Below are 22126 nucleotides of genomic sequence, written 5' to 3' on the forward strand. Positions count from 1 at the left end.
CATACAAAAGAATCAAACTAGACTACTTTCTCACACCATATCAAAAAACAAATTCAAAATGGATTAAAGACTTCAATGTAAGACCAGAGAAAATCTGAGAAGAAAACATAGGCAGTAAGCTCTTTAACAACAGTCTTTAGCGATATCTGTTTGGATATGTCCCCTTAGGCAAGGAAGACGAAAGCAAAAAATAAACAAATGGGACTACATCAACTAAAAAACTTCTGCACAGCAAAGGAAACTACCAACAGAAGAAGATCACAACCTACGGAATGAGAGAAAATGTTTTCAGATTATATATCTGATAAGATATTAATATTAAAAATATATAAAGAACTCATACAACTCAACATTAAAAAATCAGACAATCTGATTAAAAAATGTACAGAGGCCAGAAATAAACCCATACACCTATAGTAAATTAATCTGTGACAAAGGAGGCAAGAATATACAATGGAGAAAGACAGTCTCTTCAACAAGTGGTACTGGGAAGACTGGACAGCCACATGTTAAACAATGAGATTAGAACATTCCCTCACACCATATACAAAAATAAACTCAAAATGTTTTAAACACCCAAATGTAACACCTGAAACCATAAAACTCATAGAAGAGCACAAGGTGGAACACTCTTTGACACAAATCATAGCAGTATTTCGTGGATATGTCTCCTAAGACAAAATAAAGAAAAGCAAAAATAAACAAATGGGACCTAATTAAACTTAAATACTTTTGCACAGCAAAGGAAACCACTGACAAAATGAAAAGAAAACCTACAGAATAGAAGAAAATATTTGCAAACGATGTAACCAACAAGGGGTTAATATACAAAATATACAAATAGCTCATATAACTCAATATCAAAACCAAACAACTCAATCAAAAAAATGGGCAGAAGACCTGAACAGATACTTCTCCAAAGAAGATATACAGATGGCTAACAGGCAAATAACAAATGTTGGTGAGGATGTGGAGAAAAGGGAACCCTTGTACACTGTTGGTGGTAATGTAAATTGGTGCAGCCACTATGGAAAATAGTATGGAGATTCCTCAAATAGAACTACCATAAGTGGATCCAGCAATCCCACTCCTGGGTATATATTCAGAAAAAACAAAAAACACTAATTCAAAATAATACATGCAACCCAATGTTTATAACAGCACTATTTACAACAGCCAAGACATGGAAGTAACCCAAGTGCCCATCAACAGATGACTGCATTAAAAAGAAATGCACACATACACACACAATGAAATGTTACTCAGCCATAAAATGAATGAAATACTGCGATGTGCAGCATCATGAATGGACATAGAGGATATTATGCTTAGTGAAATAAGTCAGACAGAGAAAGATAAACACAAAACAATATCAACTGTATGTGGAATCTAAAAAATAATACAGCTGAATGTATATGCAAAACAGAAACAGACCCACAGATATATAAAAAAAACTTGTGGTTACCAAAGAGGAGAGGGAAGGGAGGAGGAACTAATTAGGGGTATGGGATTAACAGATACAAACTACTATATATAAAATAGATAAGCAGTGAGGAAATACTGTAAAGCACAGGGAATTATACCCATTATATTGTAATAACCTATCATGGAGTATAATCTACAAAAATACTGAATCACCATGCTGTACACCTGAAACTAACATATAATATTGTAAGTCAACTATACTTCAATTAAAAAAAAATGCCCAGAGGATCTTAATAGACATTTTTCGAAGAAGACATAGAGATGGCCAACAAATGCATGAAGATGCTCAAACATCACTGGTCATTAGGGAAATGCATAACAAAACAACAAGGTGATACCTCCTCACACCTCTCAGAATGCTTATCATCTAAAAGACAGCAAATAACAAGCATTGACAAGGATGTAAAGAAAACGAGACCTATGTGCACTGTTCGTGGGATTGTAAATTGGTGCAGCCACTATGGAATTCAATATGAATGTTTCTCAAAATATTAAAAACAGTATCGCCATATAATCCAGCAATTTCACCTCTGAGAATTTTCCTGAAGAAAACGAAAACACCAAAAAAGAACCAAAAGATATGTGGACTCCAACATTCACTGTAACATTGCTTACAATTGCAAGATATAAAAGTAACCTAAGTGCCCATTGATAGATGAATGGATAAAGAAAATGTGGTATGTAGATATACATTGGAATATTACTCAGCCATAAAAAATGAAATATTGCCATCTAAGACATGTCTGGATCTGAACGCTGTTATGCTTTGTGAAATAAGTCAGACAGAGAAAGACAAATACCACAGGATCTCACTTATTTGTGAAATCTAAAAATAAACAAAACAAAATGAAAACAGATATAGATACACAGGAGAATCGAGAGGTCACTAGAAGGGAAGGGGTTAGGGAAGAGGGTGAAATAGGTGAAGAGAATTAAGTGATATAAACTTCCAGTTATATAATAAATTAGTCACAGGGATATAATATATAGCATAAGGGATATAGTCAATAATATTGTAACAACTTTGTATTGGAACAGATGGTTACTAGAATTATAATTATGATCATTTCATAATAAATGCAAATGTTACATCATTATGTAGTATACCTGAAACTAACATAATATTGTACATCAACTATATTTAAATTAAAAAATTAACAATTAAAACCAAAACAATTAATTTAAAAAAAGTCACTGAGAGTAAATATTAAGCATTCTCAGCACCCCCCCCACACGAGTTAATTATGTGAATTAATGGATGTGTTAACTATTTTGATCTTAATAATCATTCCACATGTATATCAAATCATGACACTACTTGAAAAATATATAATTATGTTTGTTAATTATTTCTCAATAAATTTGGAAAAAAGAAGATACCAGCGCCCCCCCAAGAAAGAGTAACTGCAAATATTTGATACAAAAACTATAAAAATTTGGCTCTGCAACCAAATTGCTTAGTAAAAAATATTGAGTTTGACAATATATTTGCATATGTGCAAATTTTATTTACCCTTTTAGTGCTCTACCCAAAATATATATCCAACATTTCTTGCCTTAAACTGTGTAGTTGTTTTAGTTCTGGCTGTAACCACATTTGAATTCCTTTCCTGGTTGTTTTCTTTTTCTCCCAAAAGGAGAAGGAGCAGATTTTTGAAGTTTAAAGATGGATGGATTGGTTCTTAGCTCAAGATATGTCCCCATCGCTCTGTGTTGCAGAATCTTTGACTTTCAAGCAATTCCTATCCTGGGAAATGGGCTCAACTCTTCAATATCATAGTATAAATCCATTGTGCTAATCCCCACAGATGATGGCAAACATCAGTAACAAAAACCCTGTCATGAGGATTTATTACATACCACATATTATATGAGGAACTTTACCTCTTTTATAGCATTTAATAATTTAAAACAAACTACAGCAACTATGAGATAAATATTACTTTTGAGAACTATAGCTCAGAAAGTGGACTCAGAGCCTGATGACATGGATTCAAATTCTGACTCTATTGTTTACTATCAATTTGGTTACAGTGAATCGTTGAATCTCTCTGTGCCTCATTTTCCTCATTTTTAAGAGGGAAAAAATAATATAGTATCTCATAGGTTTGTTGAGAGGATGAAAAGAATTGAGATACTTAAAGGTTTTCTAACATACAGTAAGCTCTATATTAGTGTTAGTTACTCTATTATTATTACTATTTGAATTTTACAAAGAATGTAGGTGAGATTAGATAATTTAAATTACTCACCCAAATTTATTTGAATCACAGCAGCTAGATGCCAAAGTCTAATTTCTTTTCTAGTATGCTATAAATACTAGTTGTAACTTTGCCAATTTTGGTTTATTTTTAAGGTAAAATTATAATAGAATACTATTGAGAAAATATATTCAGATCAGCCACCGTAGCTCTTTTTATTTGCACACATGAACATATTTTAATAGAAACACTATTATACCATTACTTATGCACATTTATAATATGTCATTTTTTCATGTTTGAATACATGAAAATATTTCTTATTCATATATATGCCATTTATACCAATACTTAGACACACTTTTTTAATCTCTTGATTCTTGAAGACTAAAGCTTATAAATATGCAATGCGTAATTCTTTCCACATTTTCAGCGTATTATTTTTATGGTATGGATAGTGCATTTAATAAAATTTTAAAGATCATGAGGCTTGCAAAGGATGGACAGTTGATTACCTAATAAACTGATAAAATTCTTTATGTAGAAAGATAGCCTACATGATCCAAGAACTCAGGATTGTCATGAATTTCCTACAGCATGCAGACCATCACCAAAAAAGAAAACAGCAGTAATAAAATCACATTTATTTACTTCATAAATCAATTCAAACAGTTTCTGTTCTACCTGGTAATATAATCCTGTTCGTCAGTGAAAAATATGTTCATAATGCACTCCTGGGTGGGAAGCTGTGTGACATTTTCACCTCTATTTTAAGTTACAGTAAATTATCTCAGCAACTACTATTTCCCCCTCTGTGCATATATAACCATAGAACAGAAAAAATCCAAACCAAACAAAACAACAAGAATAAAAACATAAAACTGAAGCCAAGCCAAACCAAATAAAAACAAAACTATGAATCTTGTGAAGAAATTGACCTCAATGTCTATTCACTAGAAACATATCAGTGATTTCACCATTCCCTAGAGATTAGCATAAACAGTGCCCATGAGGGTTAGAGAAATAATCAGTATTCCCTTTGGAATTGGGGCCATACACAGAGCCAGGGAGGAATGAAACAGAGGTGTTTGCTATCCTTGAGTTTCCTGTTAGGTTATTCTCTAGAGATATAAATTTCTGAATATTGCTCAAGTATGATAATCTAATTATATGACCCCTCAAGCCAAAAGTCAAGTAGGGATTGATTGGGACTACCTGATATAGGCTGAAAGTCCCAAAAGGGGGCCCACAAAATTACATTTTAGAATATGTTTTCCAGAAACTATGCCTCACACAAGGGATTAGTATGAGGCACGTGTGAGAGGTTTAACTGGTAATATGGTCCCAGGGAGCGGAAACGAGAAATACGACAGAAATAAGAAGCCAAGACAAGGACATACTATTAGGCTACCAATATGAATAAATGGTATTTGAAACTTCTGATAAAACTTGTAAAACGCCTCTCACAACAGCAGAGGAAACTGGAGAAGAAAGAGGGATGCACTTATTCATTTGATCGCATATTCCTTCTAGGTCAAGATTGACTCATAAAGCATTAGCTTCTCTACAGTTTCTGGAAGCATCTGTGTAAAGGTCAAGCTAGATCACAGACCCATGTGTCAGAGAGGCCACAGGTTAGGAAGAAAGATGCAGAAGGAGAGGCCTGATCCTGTTCACCTGCACAAATTTTAAGTGTCACCAAGGCAGTAACTGGAATAAGAGATAAAAAGGATTTATAGAGTGTACAGAGGTTTTGGACACATTTCCTCCCTCGTTAAAATCATAATATTAAGATAACCAATTAACAAAAATTAATTTTACTGACTATTTTTAGAAAGTCAAATCGTTTAGGAAATGGCTTGTTTTAAAACTGAAAGCATATCTCTAGTTGGCATTATTGTATTGTCTAATGGGAAAAGAGAAGGTTAAATGCCTCTGGGTTTCTCTCCAAAACTTTCCTCTCTGTGCCCCTATATTTTTCACATTTTCCTTCTAATTCTTATAATTGAAATGCCAGGAAAATCCCCTGCTCTATTTCTGTCCCAAATGATAGATTTACAGAAAGCAATGAGATCCCATCATTACCCTGCTGATATTCAGCTGTGCCATTCACTTCCTTTGGATTCAGATGGAGCTGAGCCTCTATGCTCCCTTCAGCAGCCAAGTCCAGAATAGAGATGAGCTGGCATACTTCCAAATCATTAAAGACAGAGAGATCTGGCTGGTATGCTTGAGAAACACCAAGGGAAATGAAAAGAGGCAGTTTGGGCTTTCTCAAATGAGGTGACTCACACAGACCTGCCTAGTGTTTGTCAATTTCTATATCTCAATCCGCCCAATCATTCCCAGGCAGCACCTATGAAAATGAATGCCTTTTGTTTTCTCTCATTTAACTTGAATCTTCAATGAGTCAATGTTTGCCCAGGAAATCTTCAAACTGACTTATGAGCAGGTGAACATAACTTGTGTGTTGGTTATGTTGGTCCTGTGAAAAAAACCTTGAAATTCCTCAAAAGAAAAAAAGACGTATATCTAAAGTATTAATTATAAAGTCTCTATCAACTCCTTTTTAAAGAAGTAATTTAAACTAAAATATCCAAGTGAGCTGCGATCTTACTGACTCTACCCCCTCACTTCCCACCTCTAGAGAGTTTTGTAAGAGGATATATTTAAAGACAGGTCCTCAGAACCGAAATCCTTATAAATGGCCTCGAGTGTTTCCCATGTAAGACTGCTATCTTCTGATATGCCATGACACGCCACCAGATCATCACTGCTGAGAAAACGGAGAAGAAATTTGCCTTCAGGATGTATTTATAAGTGTATAATATATGTGAAATGAGTATAGTTTTTAAAAACACACAAAAAAAGCAACTGCCGATTTATAAATGCACAATTTTTAGTGTCATAGAAGTATACTACAGTCAGTTTTGTCACTAATGATTTATTTCCCATTAAAGTTCATGTGAGAAATAAAACATCAATGACATTCTTCCCATCAAAAAGAAAAAAAATGCATCGTGACAATAGCATTTTACCATGTGTTTAAGTTGCCATTATCTAAGATAGATGACAGTTCTTTCAATGATTTTAGAGGTGATGATCTCTTTGCTACAAGCCTCTGGCACAGAGAGTAAAAAAAAAAAACTTGCAATAAGAAAAGCTATTTTAGAAACATGAGGTAACGTTACTTTTTTCTCCACTCTGTAATAGACATAGTTTCATCACGATGCCAGAAAAAATGTCAAGTTAAATTCTTTTTTGTTAAATGATTTCACATTGTAGGATACTCAGGATTAAACCCACAATACTGCAGGAGGCTCCTGAAATCAAGATGGTACCCGATTTCCTCAAATACCTGGAATTTCTACATATTAACTTTTTGAAATCTACATCCTCTTCAAACTTTTGTTGTTTTCCATTTTTAAAAAAAGCATATAATAAAGAATGAAAAATTCAGTTTCATTATTATGTGATCTTCACAGATGCTCAATAAGTATTTGCTGAAAGGTAATACCTGAGTTATATATCTTGTTTTCCCATCTAATGTCTTATTTAATAGGTATGCTTATTTTGGGAGGAGGGCGGTGGAAAGAAGGAATTAGAAAAGATATAGTATAAAAGAAGCACTCAGTTAATGCATTGTTGCTCAGGATTTCCAAGAACTAAGGATGCTACATTATCTTATTATTTATAAGAAGAGTCATTTAATTTAAATTATTGCTGTTAAGAGCACACACACATATATATGCATGTATGCATGTGTGTGTATACATTTACATATACACATATCATGGCCTTTAACATCCACAATATTCCAAAAAGGAGAACAGGAAAAGTATGATTTTCCCATTTTTACCTCAGGGAACTTGGTTCCAAAACCACACAAGAGACCTCCTTGGACTTCTAACTTCCGATCCAATAGTCCATCCTTTACTCTTTCTACTCAAAGTGTGATCTGCAGAGCAGCAGCATCAACATCACCTAGAAGCCTGTTTGGAACGCAGGTTGCAGGCTCTAGGCCAGACTTATTGAGTCACAGTCTGCCTTTATTAAGCTCCTCAAGTGATTACTCTGAATATCGAAGCTTGAGAAGCACTTCCTTCTGCCACAGAGCCTCCTTCACACAAAGCCACCCATCAATTAATTAAGATATTGATGGGAAACATTCTTTACCACATTTTATATCTAGTGATATAAAATCTCACTAGATTTTATCATCTGAGAGAAGGAATACTATAACAGGATGATGTTTCTTGGTGATATCTCTAGCAGTGTGGCCATTATTCAAATGCTATGAAGCTTATACAGAGAAGATTCTCCTTTTCCAGGTATCAGGTTCAATTTAGGCTGAGTGTACTCTGTTTAGCGTGGTTCTGTTCTCTTTCCAACTGAAGCAAAAACTAAAAGGACTAAGTGCATCCAGTCAAAGTAAATAGGATTTCAAGACTACTAAAATTCTGCTATTATGCCTCAAAATTGATGTATGCACAACTATATGAAATGGGTTTAATTATTTCTGTTTTACCCATCAGGAGGCTTATAATTTGTCTGTGGTCCTATAGATGGCGGGTGGAGTGGGAAATCAAATCTATTTCCATCTGATGCCACAGTCCGTCCTCTTAACCAAAAGGCTACCCGAACTTCTAAAATTAAGGTGAGCCATTGCTCACATGTATGTGTGTGTGTGTGTGTGTGTGTGTGTGTGTGTGTGTGTGTGTGTGTTACTGCTTTGGGGAAATGTGGGGAGACGAGGTTATGTACACTCCAAAAGTCTTATGATCTTTATCCATGTAGTACTTCAGATGTTTATTAAATATGAATTGATAGTATATGCATTTTTTTTTTTTTTTTGGGTTCGCGGGCCTCTCACTGTTGTGGCCTCTCCCATTGCAGAGCACAGGCTCCGGACACGCAGGCTCAGCAGCCATGACTTATGGGCCCAGCCGCTCCACGGCATGTGGGATCTTCCCGGACCGGGGCACGAACCCTTGTCCCCTGCATCGGCAGGCGGACTCTCAACCACTGCGCCACCAGGAAAGCCCAGTATATGCATTTTTATTTCCTCTTGTCAATTATTAATATTTGAAATCCATTTCTCTGTATATATTTTTCCCATTAATTTTATAGTATTTATATTATTAAGTATCCCCCTCCTTTACCATGATTCATTTGAATATATTATTTTATCCTGGTGTAGTTGAGTGAGTATAGTCACAGGCTAGGAATGTTTTCAAATATTTGCTGATAGGTAAAAATATAATTACTGTTATGGACATATAAAAGAAAAGGAGGTTTTATTACTTCAGTACTGCATATTTCGATAACTCTAGAGAAGATGATGGGATCCTAATAAGACACTGAATGTTAATTAGTTTCATTTTCTCATTCTGTAAAATAGGGGTGATTATGCCTTGCTGATAATGATTTTATTGCGACATCAAAAGAATGAATAATTTTAGTGTCACTCTATAGAAAAAAAACAGTTTTTTTGTTCTTTTACCAAGTAGACACTGAAAACTTAATTTATATATTATGAGAAAGTGCATTATGGAAATATCAATAACCTAACGTCAGCACTTTTGTACTTGTTGTTTGCACTGCTTGGGCTACTGTTTCCTCAAATGACATATATTTTTTCTCCCTCAATTCAGGACACTTCTTAAACAGCAACTCAGAGAGGACTTCTCTGACCATTGCATGCAAAACAATAGGCTATAATTCTCTCAGTTTTTCTTCATAGTTATCTGTCCTGCAATTATTCTCCATATCTGTATTTGTTATTGTGGGTCTCCTGCCCTAGAATATGAGTTCTACAAGAATAGGAACTTTGGTTGCTTTATTAACCATTCTATCTTCAGAGCCCAGAATAGTGGCTTGCAAATAGCAGATTCATAGTAAATGTTTGTTGAATAAATGAATGAGTGAAGCAAGTCTATGTACAGCCATAGGCAAGGAATTAATAATAATGACACTACTACTACTACTTGTATCAGCTAATGTTCTTAACTATTTACATGCTTGTATCAGCAAATTCTCACAACAACCTGTGGGAGTAGATACCATTATCCCCATTTTCCAGATGAAGAAATTAAAGTTTAGACTAGACTAGATTAAGTCATTGATTGTCAACCTTGGTTGTACATTAGATTTATCTGGTAACCCTTTAAAAATACTGGTACTTAGGTTTCAACTTCAGAGTTCTGATTTAAGTGCAATCTCCACACTAAAGCAATTAAATTAAAATCTCTAGGAGTAGGTGCAGGAAATCGTATTTGTTTTAAAGTTCCCATGTGACTCGAAAGTATAGCCATCATTGAGAACCCTTCATTGGCTTCAATAAATTAAATAAATTTCCCCAGGTCACATGGTTAGGAAGTGGTGGAATAGAGAGTCAAACCCAGTTTCTCTGAGTTCTACCCAATGCTTCTTCTATATTTTACACATCTACTAAGGTAGAATGTATGGTATTTTAGCACCTTGCCACCTGCAATATTGCTAACTGTGACTTTGAGACAATATGGTTATATATCTATAATAGAACAATTTTAAAGACTGTGATGTTCTTACAATTAGTTTAGTTGCCTTAAGTGAAAAGAACAAACAAACAAAAAAACAGAACGCACTTCTTGCTCCCTATTCCTCTGCACTGTAGAGGTGGCTTTATGGAGTAACATACAGAGAGAGAATCTCTATACCCTTTGAATACAGATGAAAGACCAGGCCCTTAAAACTGTTCCTTTAAAGACGATAACAGTGTTAAAAAGAACAGAAATGTGTTACAAAAGCACTTTGCTATAACTTGATAAAACCAAATATGGAAGACCTCCAGTACTGGATACATTACATTTCAAGCCAAGTCTGAAAACTTAAAAAAAACAGGAAAAAAAATGAGATAGGGTCTCCATAATACAAAATTGGGAGCTATTAAAAAAAAAAAAAGAAACATGATTTCAAAAGATTTTACCTATGTTTTTAAGTTCCAAGAGATCATGACATCTCCAAGTGTGACAATGCTTTTAAATATGATAGCCTCAACAGTGAGAGATTTGTTTTGTGTGAGCATGGCTTTTAGCCAGATTTATAGATCTAGATAGCACCAGAGCACTGCATTACATAGTGATAAATAACACAGGCTCTGAAGTGAGGAAAACTGGGGTTTGAAATTCAGTCCTTCTACTTTTTAGCTGTAAGGTTAAGCACTCTAAACCTCTCTGAGACTCATCTGTTTTCTCATCAATCAAGTGGGAATTAAATTTACCACCATCATAACAGATTATTATGAGGATAAAGGAGCTAGTACAGAGAGAAATATTAGTGTAGCACCTGATTCATATTAAATATTCAATATTTGCTTGTTATTATTAGAATCATCACATGTGGTATTTTCTAGAATTAAAAAGGATTTGGATGCATTGGATGAATTCAAGTAGAATAGAAATAGAAGGTTCTCACATATATCTGCGGAGACATACCCCCATATGCCTAAATGGAATCTTTTATTTGCTAACTATTCACATATTTTTCTAATAATTTTTGAGATAGGCAAGATGTGTGGAATGTATTTCTGAACAACTGTTGGAAGGACACCATAGAAATGCAAACTTTCTAATTGTTTAGGTAGTTTTAAATTTTAAATGATACACATAAATGCCTCACTATTCATATCCATAAATAACATGAAATGTAATTTTATCATTCAAATATGCTCATTGTTAGAGCCCAGTAAAATTTATTTGCTTATCAAAATTATATAATAAATGTCAAAGTACTGTTTTTTAGAAAAAAAATGACCATCAAGACAAAGGAATGTATGATAAATATCTATATTTAGACCATCTGTCTATCTTCTTCACCATATGTCACTCTATTAATTGCTAATATCATCCTTATTATGCATCATCTCATCTGTAACATTATTCCATGAAAGTAAGAAGGCATCAATAACAACTACAGGAAAACACCTGCTATATGTGTTTCTGGTTGATAAATTTCAGCAGGCTCTTTCTGGTTTGCTCTTGAGCAAAATTTCCTAATTGCCTTTGCACAACAGGAAGTCTTCTACCAGGGCAACTTCCTCTGATTACAGTCAGCACACTACTATCTTCTTAAACTGTTTATTTTAATTAATTAAATCTCCCTACAATATTTATTCAAAATGTTTATTTAGCAACTATTATGTGCACAATAATATGGGCATAATGGTCACTGGGCTAAACATTGTGAAGAAGAATAAAATATGAGTAGGAACTTATAACATCTGTAAAAAGAACTTTGAAAACTATAAGAATAAATAAATACTGTTTAATGAGGGTCACAGCTCTTAGTTTAGCCAGCAATTATCTATCATATAAACTGTATACTCATTTTTTACTTTGTATATGAAGAAAAGAATTGAGCTTCATTATGATCCTTCTATTTAATTAAAGGCAATATATAAACAGACCACATTGGTAACTGTCTTCTTGGCAACAGCCAAAATAGATCTATTGAAAATTCAAGCATTTTACAAGTGTTGATTATTTTGTTCTTTCTGAGGTGGTTTTGGTTGAAGGGGCAAGTCTACTGCCCATGAAATGATTAGGAACCACTATCAAAAAGAACAGATTTAAATGCTAGATTGTGTGGTAAAGACAGTAAATGTGAAATAATGTTAAAGAAGTGGGGGTAAAGGATCATTGAAATAGAAAAGAATTTTTTGAGGAGACGAAAGTTGAATAAGACTTTGAAAAGTGGGCAGAATATGGTTAATAGGTATGTTTTCATTTAGGATAAGTCAGACGTATACAAAAATCAGGGCTGTGATTCTGTTCAGTACTGAGATGCTGGTATATACGTTTGGTAAGAGTTAAAGAAACAACTGGGTGGAGATAAGTCATGAATGATTTTGGCAATCAGATGAGTTAACAATTATTAGCAGCAGCACCACAACTAGCAGCACCTCTATCCATATAAATGCTTGTGTTTCAGCCCATATACTAAGTGCTTTTATATGGATTACCTCATTCCATCCTCATACAAATCCTTAACTCCCTGTGAAGTAGGCACTGATATATAATAACACTCCTTTTACAAGAAATCTGATAATTATAAAGACGGCAGATTACTTGAGTAGAAGATCAGGAATTTAAACTGGCATAGTCTGATACCTGAATTCATATTCTTGTCTATTTCATTTCACTGGTTTACAGTATGAAATTAAGAAACAACATGGGGCCTTTGAACATTCTTCAGGTATAATAAAAGTGAGATTTTGATGGGAGTAGAATGTCAGCAATATGTATGATAAACTGTAGTCCAAATGAAGAGAAATGAGACAGATGCAGTACTGGAACTACAGAATGGTGACAGTGGTAGTGGCGGTTTAGCAGTACTCCCAGAGACACTTCAAAGGAGGAATGACATAACTAAATAGATTCCTGGACCCAATTCCAACGTGTCTTGTGGGGGGTCTGGAGCTTCCCCCACAACACCAAGCAATTCTTGGTGTTGGACACCAGGCTGGTGTCCTACAAGTCAACTCAATTCTGACACCCTCTACCTACCTGGAGGTAGCATCAGATTCCACAGGTTAGGATTCAGTCTATAGGACTGCCCCCAACCCCTGTCCCCCTCCACTTTAGATGCCAATCTCAAGCCAGGTTGTTGTCTATGCTACTGACCAATCGGTTACAAACTGGAGGTTCCCACAACCTTCTCCTTGGACTTCAGATGCCAGTTGCAAGACCATGTTTGTTACTTGTACTTCTGATTGGCTATAAATCAGAGATTCCAAAGACCATCCCCTTTTGGGGATTAATTTGCTAAAGCAGCCCACAGAACTCAGAGAAACATTTTACTTACTAGATTACTAATTTATTATAAAAAGATATAACTCAGGAACAGCTAGACAGGAGAAATGCACAAGGCAAGGCATGGGCAGAGGGCTTGGAACTTTCATACCCTCTCCAGGCACACTATTCTCCTCAAATCTACAAGTGTTCACCAACTCAGAAGTTCTCTGAACCCTATCCTTTTGGGGTTTTATGGAGGCTTCACTACATATGCATGATTAACTAAATCACTGGTTATAGATAATTGATTTAATCTTCAGCCCCTCTCTTTTCCTCAGAGGTCAGGAGGTGGGGCTGAAAGCTCCTCTGTTGAAATAGAAAATAATCTCCAAGTTCTGTCTGTATGTTACTTCCTCCATCTCAATGCCTGACCATCTCCAAACATGGAAATAATCTTCCTCATCTGAATTTTGCAGAGGATTGTACCTCTCTTGTAAACAAAACAGTCTATTATGTATTACCTAGTTTTGTATTTATACCTTGTAAATCAATACAAAATAATAAAAACCATTACATACTATGGATCTCATGTAGTGTTAATCCAGCATACCTACTAACATTTATTAATGCTTGTGGAATCCAAAATAAGTGAATCAGTATGTTAGTAAGTGAATAAACAAATAACTGGATGACTGATGATGACCCCACTTTCCAATAGTTTTGCTTTTCTTTGGCCTTCTTTTCTAAGATTGTTTTTTTTTTTTTGATGTGTACTATTTTCAGTCTTTATTGAATTTGTTACAATATTGCTTCTGTTTTATGTTTTGGTTTTTCAGCCACCAGACGTGGGATCTTAGCTCCCCCAACCAGGGATTGAACCCACACCCCTTGCACTGAAAGGCAAAGTCTTAACCACTGGACCGCCAGGGAAGTCTCTGGCCTTCTTTTCTAATCTTGCCTTAATCACCTATTCCATTACTCCCATGAATGGTTCATGCCATTGTGCCTTAACAGACAAACACATTCGTTTCTTGGGGCTAAATAAATACTGACTGAAAATTAGTCAAAAAAAATTTTGTCCAATCTATCAAGATTCACTTTCTTAAAAGTTTCCTAGTTAACAAATTATCAATTCTCAAATAAATGCTATTTCTTTGAACAACATGAATGTCTGAAACTTTCTATATACGATTCATGTGCATAAATCTGCTTATTTGCATAAGCTCTAGCTTTGGGATTATCTATTGCATTTCCAACAAAGGAATAATTGTATCTGTAATGGTAAACTGTCAAATATCTCATATACATAACCCATTTAGGGAACAAAAATTATTGTCTGAGTTTGTGTAAAATCCATTAATATTAATTTCTGAATTGCTCTTTTTCTTTTAATTCATAATTTGCTGTTTGTGTGAACTTTCAGTCCCTTAAAAATCACCATTTCTTGATTGCTCAACCATGCAATACATAGACAGCAGCTATATTAATGACTTCTCAAAGGTGCAGTTCACTGATACTGCTACTTATGCTGCTGTCTAGAAAAAAGCATATTTATTCTGTCCAAGCACCCATAAGACATGAAAACTATTCTTTGTTCAGACTGACAGTGGATAGTCACTTTAAAACTTCAATTACAATTTCAGCATGTCCCCTCCATTACTGTTTCCAACACCACAGCCAGTAATTTCTACTAGCAAATTTCTTTTATAAACCATACACACATGTGCCCTGCATGCAATGACAAAAATAAATTTGTGTATAAATGATTAATATCTGCAGAGATAAGATAAAATAATAACAATATATGAATCTTGAACATTAAAATTTTATACCTCCCAACTAATGACTGATGACTGTTGAATGAAATATATATGTATATCTCTCTATATATATATGTATATGTTTACATATACATATTTCAATCATCTATCTTAGAATCAGAGAAAATAATCATACAGTAATATTCAACAAATATTTCTTGAGATTTGTCAACACAGCTGTTCTTTGTGCTACAGGGTTTATGAAAAATAACAAAATAACATAACATTAGTTTTGCCTTTGAACAATTTACAATCATAACAAATATGATTCATTCTTTTTATTGAAATGAGAGTCTTGAATGAAAAAAGATGGTTTACAGCCTCAATCTCATTTTATGTAAACCTTAAATTCCATGATCTGGCTATAATTTCTCTTTTTATATGAGACTTTGTTTCTGCATTAACATTAATCTCCTTTTCTAGACTCTATCCTCTATTTTCCTATTCTCTCTTGCCATAAAAAATGCACACATATAATTTATGTAAAACTGAAGCAGGATATGTGGATGCCACCATTTTGAAGCCATGATTTTCAATTTTGTCCCTTATATCTATAATTTGTCTTGAGTGGAGGATATCATAAGAAATCAACTTTAAACAGTTTACTGTTCTATCATTGCCCGGACATTGATGAGAGTAACTCCCACAATACTTATTACTCAGTGTCCACTTTATAAAAAACAATGCAAGATATTTCATATCTTAAAGCCAGGAAAAAGTTTGCTTTTGTTGTGTCATTGTCATATTTCATAGACAATGGTTTTCGTGTAAACTTATGTTTTTTAAATTTGTTAGGCAGCTGTCATATTTAACATGTAAGCCATTCTTAAAAGTTTTTTACTTAAAACTTAAAGGCTTTTGCACAACAAAGGAAAACATAAACAAAACAAAAAGACAACCTACAGAATGGGAGAAAATATTTGTAAACGATGCAACTGACAAGGGATTAATCTCCAAAATATACAAACAGCTCATACAGCTCAATATCAAAAAAACAAACAACCCAATCAAAAAATGGGCAGAACTAAATAGACATTTCTCCAAAGAAGACATACAGATGGCCAACAGGCACATGAAAAGAAGCTCAACATCACTAATTATTAGAGAAATGCAAATCAAAACTACAATGAGGTATCACCTCACACCAGTCAGAATGGAAAAAGGAACCCTCCTACACTGTTGGTGGGGATGTAAACTGGTGCAGCCACTGTGGAGAACAGTATGGCATTTCCTTAAAAAATTAAAAATAGAGTTGTCATATGAACCTGCAATTCCACTCCTGGGACTATATCAGGAGAAAAACATAATTTGAAAAGATACATGCATCCCAATGTTCAGAGCAGCACTATTTACAATAGCCAAGACGTGGAAGCAACTTAAGTGTCTATCGACAGATGAATGGATAAAGAAGATGATATACAATGGAATATTACTCAGCCATAAAACGAATGAAATAATGCCATTTGCAGTAACATGGATGAACCTAGAGATTATCATACTAAGTGAAGTAAATCAGACAAAGACAAATATCATATGATATCACTTATATGTGGAATCTAAAAAAAGGATACAAATGAACTTATTTACAAAACAGACTCACAGACATAGAAAGCAAACTTATGGTTACCAAAAGGGGAGAGGGAGAGAGAGATAAATTAGGAGTTTGGGATTAAAATATACATACTACTATATATAAGACAGATAACCAACAAGGACCTACTGTATTGAACAGGGATCTATACTCAATATCTTGTTAACAACAAATAATAGAAGATAATGTAAAAACTAATATATATTTATATGCATAACTGAATCACTTTACAACTGAAAGTAACACAACATTGTAAATCAGCTATATTTCAATAAATTTTTTTTTAAGTTTTTTACCAACTTATACATAAGCTTTTGTTTAGGATCATGTAACTGTTTTACCTTATTTTCTCATTATCCCTATTTCACTGTTTTTTTTTTAATGCTATTGCACTATATGGCATTTTGTAAACCTTTTTTTCTTCAATTGTGACTATGAATTTTATTTTATATTTTTAACATCTTTATTGGAGTATAACTACTTTACAATTTTGTGTTAGTTTCTGCTGTACAACAAAGTGAATAAGCTATATGTATACATATATCCCCATATGCCCTCCTTCTTGAGCCTCTCTCCCACCCTCTAGGGTCATCACAAAGCATCGAGGTGATCTCCCTGTTCAATGCAGCAGCTTCCCACTAGCCATCCATTTTACATTTGGTAGTGTATATATGTCAATGCTACTCTCTCACTTCGTCCCAGCTTCCCCTTCCCCTACAGTGTCCTCAAGTCCATTCTCTACATCTTCATCTTTATTCCTGCCCTGCCACTTAGGTTCATCAGTACCATTTTCTGTAAGCCCTTGATAATGAGAAAGGTAATGAATAAACATCTACCTGTGACATGAAAGTTTTACTTGAACCTGAGAGAAAAATCTAGGCTGTCTGTTCTTCTTACTCTGGGTTGCCATTGTCAAGTGAGTGGAATATACCTATTTGCTTCCATTTTATTATTTTCTATTCCTTCTTTAATGCTCTGAAATCTTGCTTCTCTCCCCAAACTATGAATAGTCTTTCTTAAGGGCTTTGTCATTTTACAGACATTTGAGCTTGGGTGAGTGACTGGATCTCTCTGTGTCTTACAATACTCATTTCTAAAATGGAGATAATAATGCCTCCATTGGTTTGTTTTGAGGATTTAAATGAGTCAAAGTATATGTAGTGGTTAGCACAGTGCCTGACACATAGTAAGTGCCTAAAAAAATTAAGCCTATGATGAAATATCCTATACAATTCCATTTTCAGTTTTTTTATACTTATTAACAGGGTAACGTTTTTCTAGTCTCATATAGAGTTGAATATCAACTTTGACTCCTTCTTGTCACTTTCTCCTTCCATATCCAACTAGTTGTCAAATACTTTGTCTTTTTCCCTTTATGACAGCTCTCAAATCTATCCCTTCTCTATTCACCAGAATCTGCCTGAGAGGATTATACAGAGTGTGGCAACTCAGTGAAAATATTACCTGAGGGAGATGAAGAGTTAATGGAATTTTGAGTACTAAGACACTGAAATATGCAGAGATGTCATTACTAAAAATAACAACAACAACAGCAACAAACAAGCAACAAGAGAGCCAGTAAGCCAGAATGAGGTGTTAATTTTCAAATATAGCTAAATAAAGTTTAGAATGAAGAGGCCTCATTTAATTTATATGAAAATATTTAATTTGTAGGAAGGTGGTGGAAGTAAATCTTATCTGCAATTACTGGTAATATGAAAAGCCAGAGCACTCATTGATTTGTCTTAGTTTAAATTAACTAATTATAGAACAAGTGCTCTACCTCCACTGCCACCAACATCACTACTATTGGACACATAAGCAATTCAAATGGCAAATCATACAAGTGGAGGTGCAATTATGGTTTAAAAAATTTATATCCACATCAATGACTATACATGGTAATTCATGATTTTAAAAAAAGGCCAACAAAGTTACCACTGCCTTGTATTACATATTTTAAGATTCCAATTTGTTGCTATATGATTATTAGATTGGGAACTCCTTGAGAATCTGACACAGTGGTTTGCATATTATAGATTTTCAATAAATATTCTTAAATACATGAGCTAAATGTTTCCTGAATTACAGGTCAAAGATTCAACTGAAATTTATACTCAGTGGAATGAAGTTCAAACTATTAAAATGTGTTAAGAGAGCATTTTTATTTTAAAGACTGTTCTTTACCTTTACATACAGGCCTGTGATCACTCCAAGCAGCAAAGACTTCAGCTATCCGTTGACAGGTGATGCTCTTAGCACCCTGTAGGACATAATCTTCATCACAAGAGAACTGCACAGTTGATCCAAGGCTAAAATTGAGCAAAGGATTAAAAACAGTATTAGAAGAATATAACATAATGGTTAGGCTCCGGTTCTACTGGCAATATCCCATAGTTCAAAAATGTTCCATAGTGACAAAAAAGATTGTTCTTTTAAAAAACCAAAATATGAAAATATGACTTGTACAAATATATAATAAAAATCACAAACAAGAATCTACTATAAATCAATAACATGCAGGTATTCGTAGGAATTTCAAAAAGCTCTCATCAAGTTTAATTATCTTGTTACTAGTTGTAGAAGCCAAGGTTAAGTAATTGACTAAATTTCCCATCTTAAGTAAGTGGTAAATGTGAAGCAAAAAGTGGACTTTCTGACTTGAATCCCAGTGCTTGGGTTCATACCACATTATAGCAGGTATTTATATGTGTATTTACTTGGACACGTATATGTCCATCCACAGACACACATATACAGTTAGGGCTGCAAAACTGTGCTGATTGTTTTTTAGATAAAATTCACCCACCATTTCTTATTCCTGATCTTAGAGGAAATGCTTTCAGTTTTTCACCATTGAGACCATTTGGCTGTGGGTTTGTCATATATGGCCATTACTATGTTGAGGTATATTCCCTCTATGCCCACTTTCTGAAGAGTTTTTAACATAAATCGGTGCTGAATTTTGTCAAAAGCTTTTTCTGCATCTATTGAGATGATCATATGGTTTTTTATTCTTCAATTTGTTGATGTGGTGTATCACACTGATTTGCAGATACTGAAAATTCCTTGCATCCCTGGGATAAATCCCACTTAATTGTGGAATATGATCCTTTTAACGTATGGTTGGATTCAGACTGTTAGCATTGGGTTGGCCAAAAAGTTCATTCAGGTTTTTCTGTAACGCTTATGGAAAAACCTGAACGAACTTTTTGGCCAACCCAATATTTTGTTGATTATTTTTTGTGTATATGTTCATCAGTGATACTGGCCTATAATTTTCTTTTTTGTGGTGTCTTTGTCTGGTTTTGGTATCAGGGTGATGATGGTCTCAGAATCAATTTGGGAGCATTCCTTCTTCTGCAATTTTTTGGAAGAGTTTCAGAAGGGTAAGTGTTAACTCTTCTCTAAATGTTTGATAGAATTGGCCTGTGAAGCCGTCTGGTTCTGGACTTATGTTTGTTGAGAGTTTTTAAATCACAGTTTCAATTTCGGTACTTGTGATTAGTCTGTTCATACTTTCCATTTCTTCCTTGCTCAGTCTTGGGGGATTGTACCTCTTCAAGAATTTGTCCATTTCTTCCAGGTTGTCAATTTTATTGGCATATAGTTGCTTGTAGTAGTCTCTTATGATCCTTTGTATTTCTGTGGTATCATGTTAACCTTTCCTTTTCATTTCTAATCTTATTGATTTGAGCCCCCTCCCTTTTTTCTTGATGACGCTGGCTCTTTATCAATTTTGTTTATATTCTCAAAGAACCAGCCTTTAGTTTCATTAATCTTTCTATTGTTTTCTTCCTTTCTATTTCATTTATTTCTGCTTTGATCTTTATGATTTCTTTCCTTCTACTAACTTTGGGTTTTGTTTTTCTTCTTTCTCTAGTTGCTTTAAGTGTGAGGTTAGGTTGTTTATTTGTTTTTGTTGTTTCCTGAGGTAAGATTGTATTGCTATAAACTTCCCTCTTAGAACTCCATAGGCTTTGGATCATTGTGCTTTCATTTTCATTTGTCTTTAGGTATTTTTTGCTTTCCTCTTCATTTCTTCAGTGTTCCATTGGTTGTTCAGTAGCATATCGTTTAGCATCCATGTGCTTGTGATGTTTTACAGTTTTTTTTTTTTTTCTGTAGTTGCTTTCTAATTTCATAACATTGTGGTGGAAAAGATGCTTGATATGATTTCAGTTTTCTTAAATTTACCAAGGCTCACTTTATGGTCCAGCATGTGATCAATCCTGGAGAATGTTCCACGTGCACTTGAGAAGAATGTGTATTCTGCTTCTTTTGGATTGAATGCTCTAGAAATATCAATTAAGTCCATCTAGTCTAATGTGTCATTTAAGACCTGTATTTCCTTATTGATCTTCTGTCTGAATGACCTGTCCATTGATGAAAGTGGGTTGTTAAAGTCCCCCACTATTATTGTGTTACTGTCAATTTCTCCTTTTATGGCTGTTAGTACTTGCCTTATATGTTGGGTTGCTCCTATGTTGGGTGCATATATATTTACAATTATTATATCTTCTTCTTGGATTGATCCCTTGATCATTATGTGTCCTTCTTTGTCTCATAACAGTCTATTTTAAAGTCTATTTTGTCTGATATGAGAATTGCTACTCCAGCTTTCTTTCCATTGCATGAAATACCTTTTTCCATCCCCTCATGATCAGTCTGTATGTGTCCCTAGATCTGAAGTGGGTCTCTTGTAGAAAGCATATATACAGGTCTTGTTTTTGTATCCATTCAGCCAGTCTATGTCTTTTGGTTGGAGCATTTAATTCATTTAAAGTAATTATCAATATGTATATTCCTATTGCCATTTTCTTAACTGTTTTGGATTTGTTTCTGTAGGTCTTTTTTCTTCCCTTCCTCTTTTGTTCTCTTCTCTTGTGATTTTATGACTAACTTTATTGTTGTGTTTGGATTTTCTTTTCTTTCTTGTATGTGTATCTATTGTAGATTTTTGGTTTGCAGTTACCCTGAGGTTTTGATATAGCAGTCTGTATATAAATAATAGTGCTTTAAGATGCTGGCCTTTTAACTTCAAATACATTTCCAATATCCTGAATTTGTGCTCCCCTCTTCTCCCAATTGCTGGCTTTGATATATTTGTGTGCAGATGATTTCCTACCTTTAATTTATGTTTGTCTTTACCAGTGAGCTATTCCATTTGTAATTTTCTTGTTTCTAGTACTGGCCTTTTCTTTTGCACTTAGAGAAGTTCCTTTAGCATTTGTTGCAAAGCTGGTCTGGTTGTGC

At 34.3% G+C, this 22126-nt stretch overlaps 1 protein-coding gene across 3 annotated transcripts in view; it reads right to left on the reverse strand.

Annotated features, from left to right (window-relative positions):
- CSMD3 (CUB and Sushi multiple domains 3) overlaps positions 1-22126 on the reverse strand; it is a 1076690-nt gene that overhangs the window by 611157 nt on the left and 443407 nt on the right. For all 3 annotated transcript variants that reach the window (XM_060127236.1, XM_060127235.1, XM_060127234.1), the window contains one exon: positions 19058-19182. In XM_060127236.1, coding sequence (XP_059983219.1) covers positions 19058-19182 — 125 coding nt within the window. The remainder of the gene's footprint in view (positions 1-19057; positions 19183-22126) is intronic.

Source organism: Lagenorhynchus albirostris, chromosome 17 (assembly GCF_949774975.1).
Source record: "Lagenorhynchus albirostris chromosome 17, mLagAlb1.1, whole genome shotgun sequence".
In the NCBI taxonomy this organism is placed as follows: Eukaryota; Metazoa; Chordata; class Mammalia; order Artiodactyla; family Delphinidae; genus Lagenorhynchus; species Lagenorhynchus albirostris.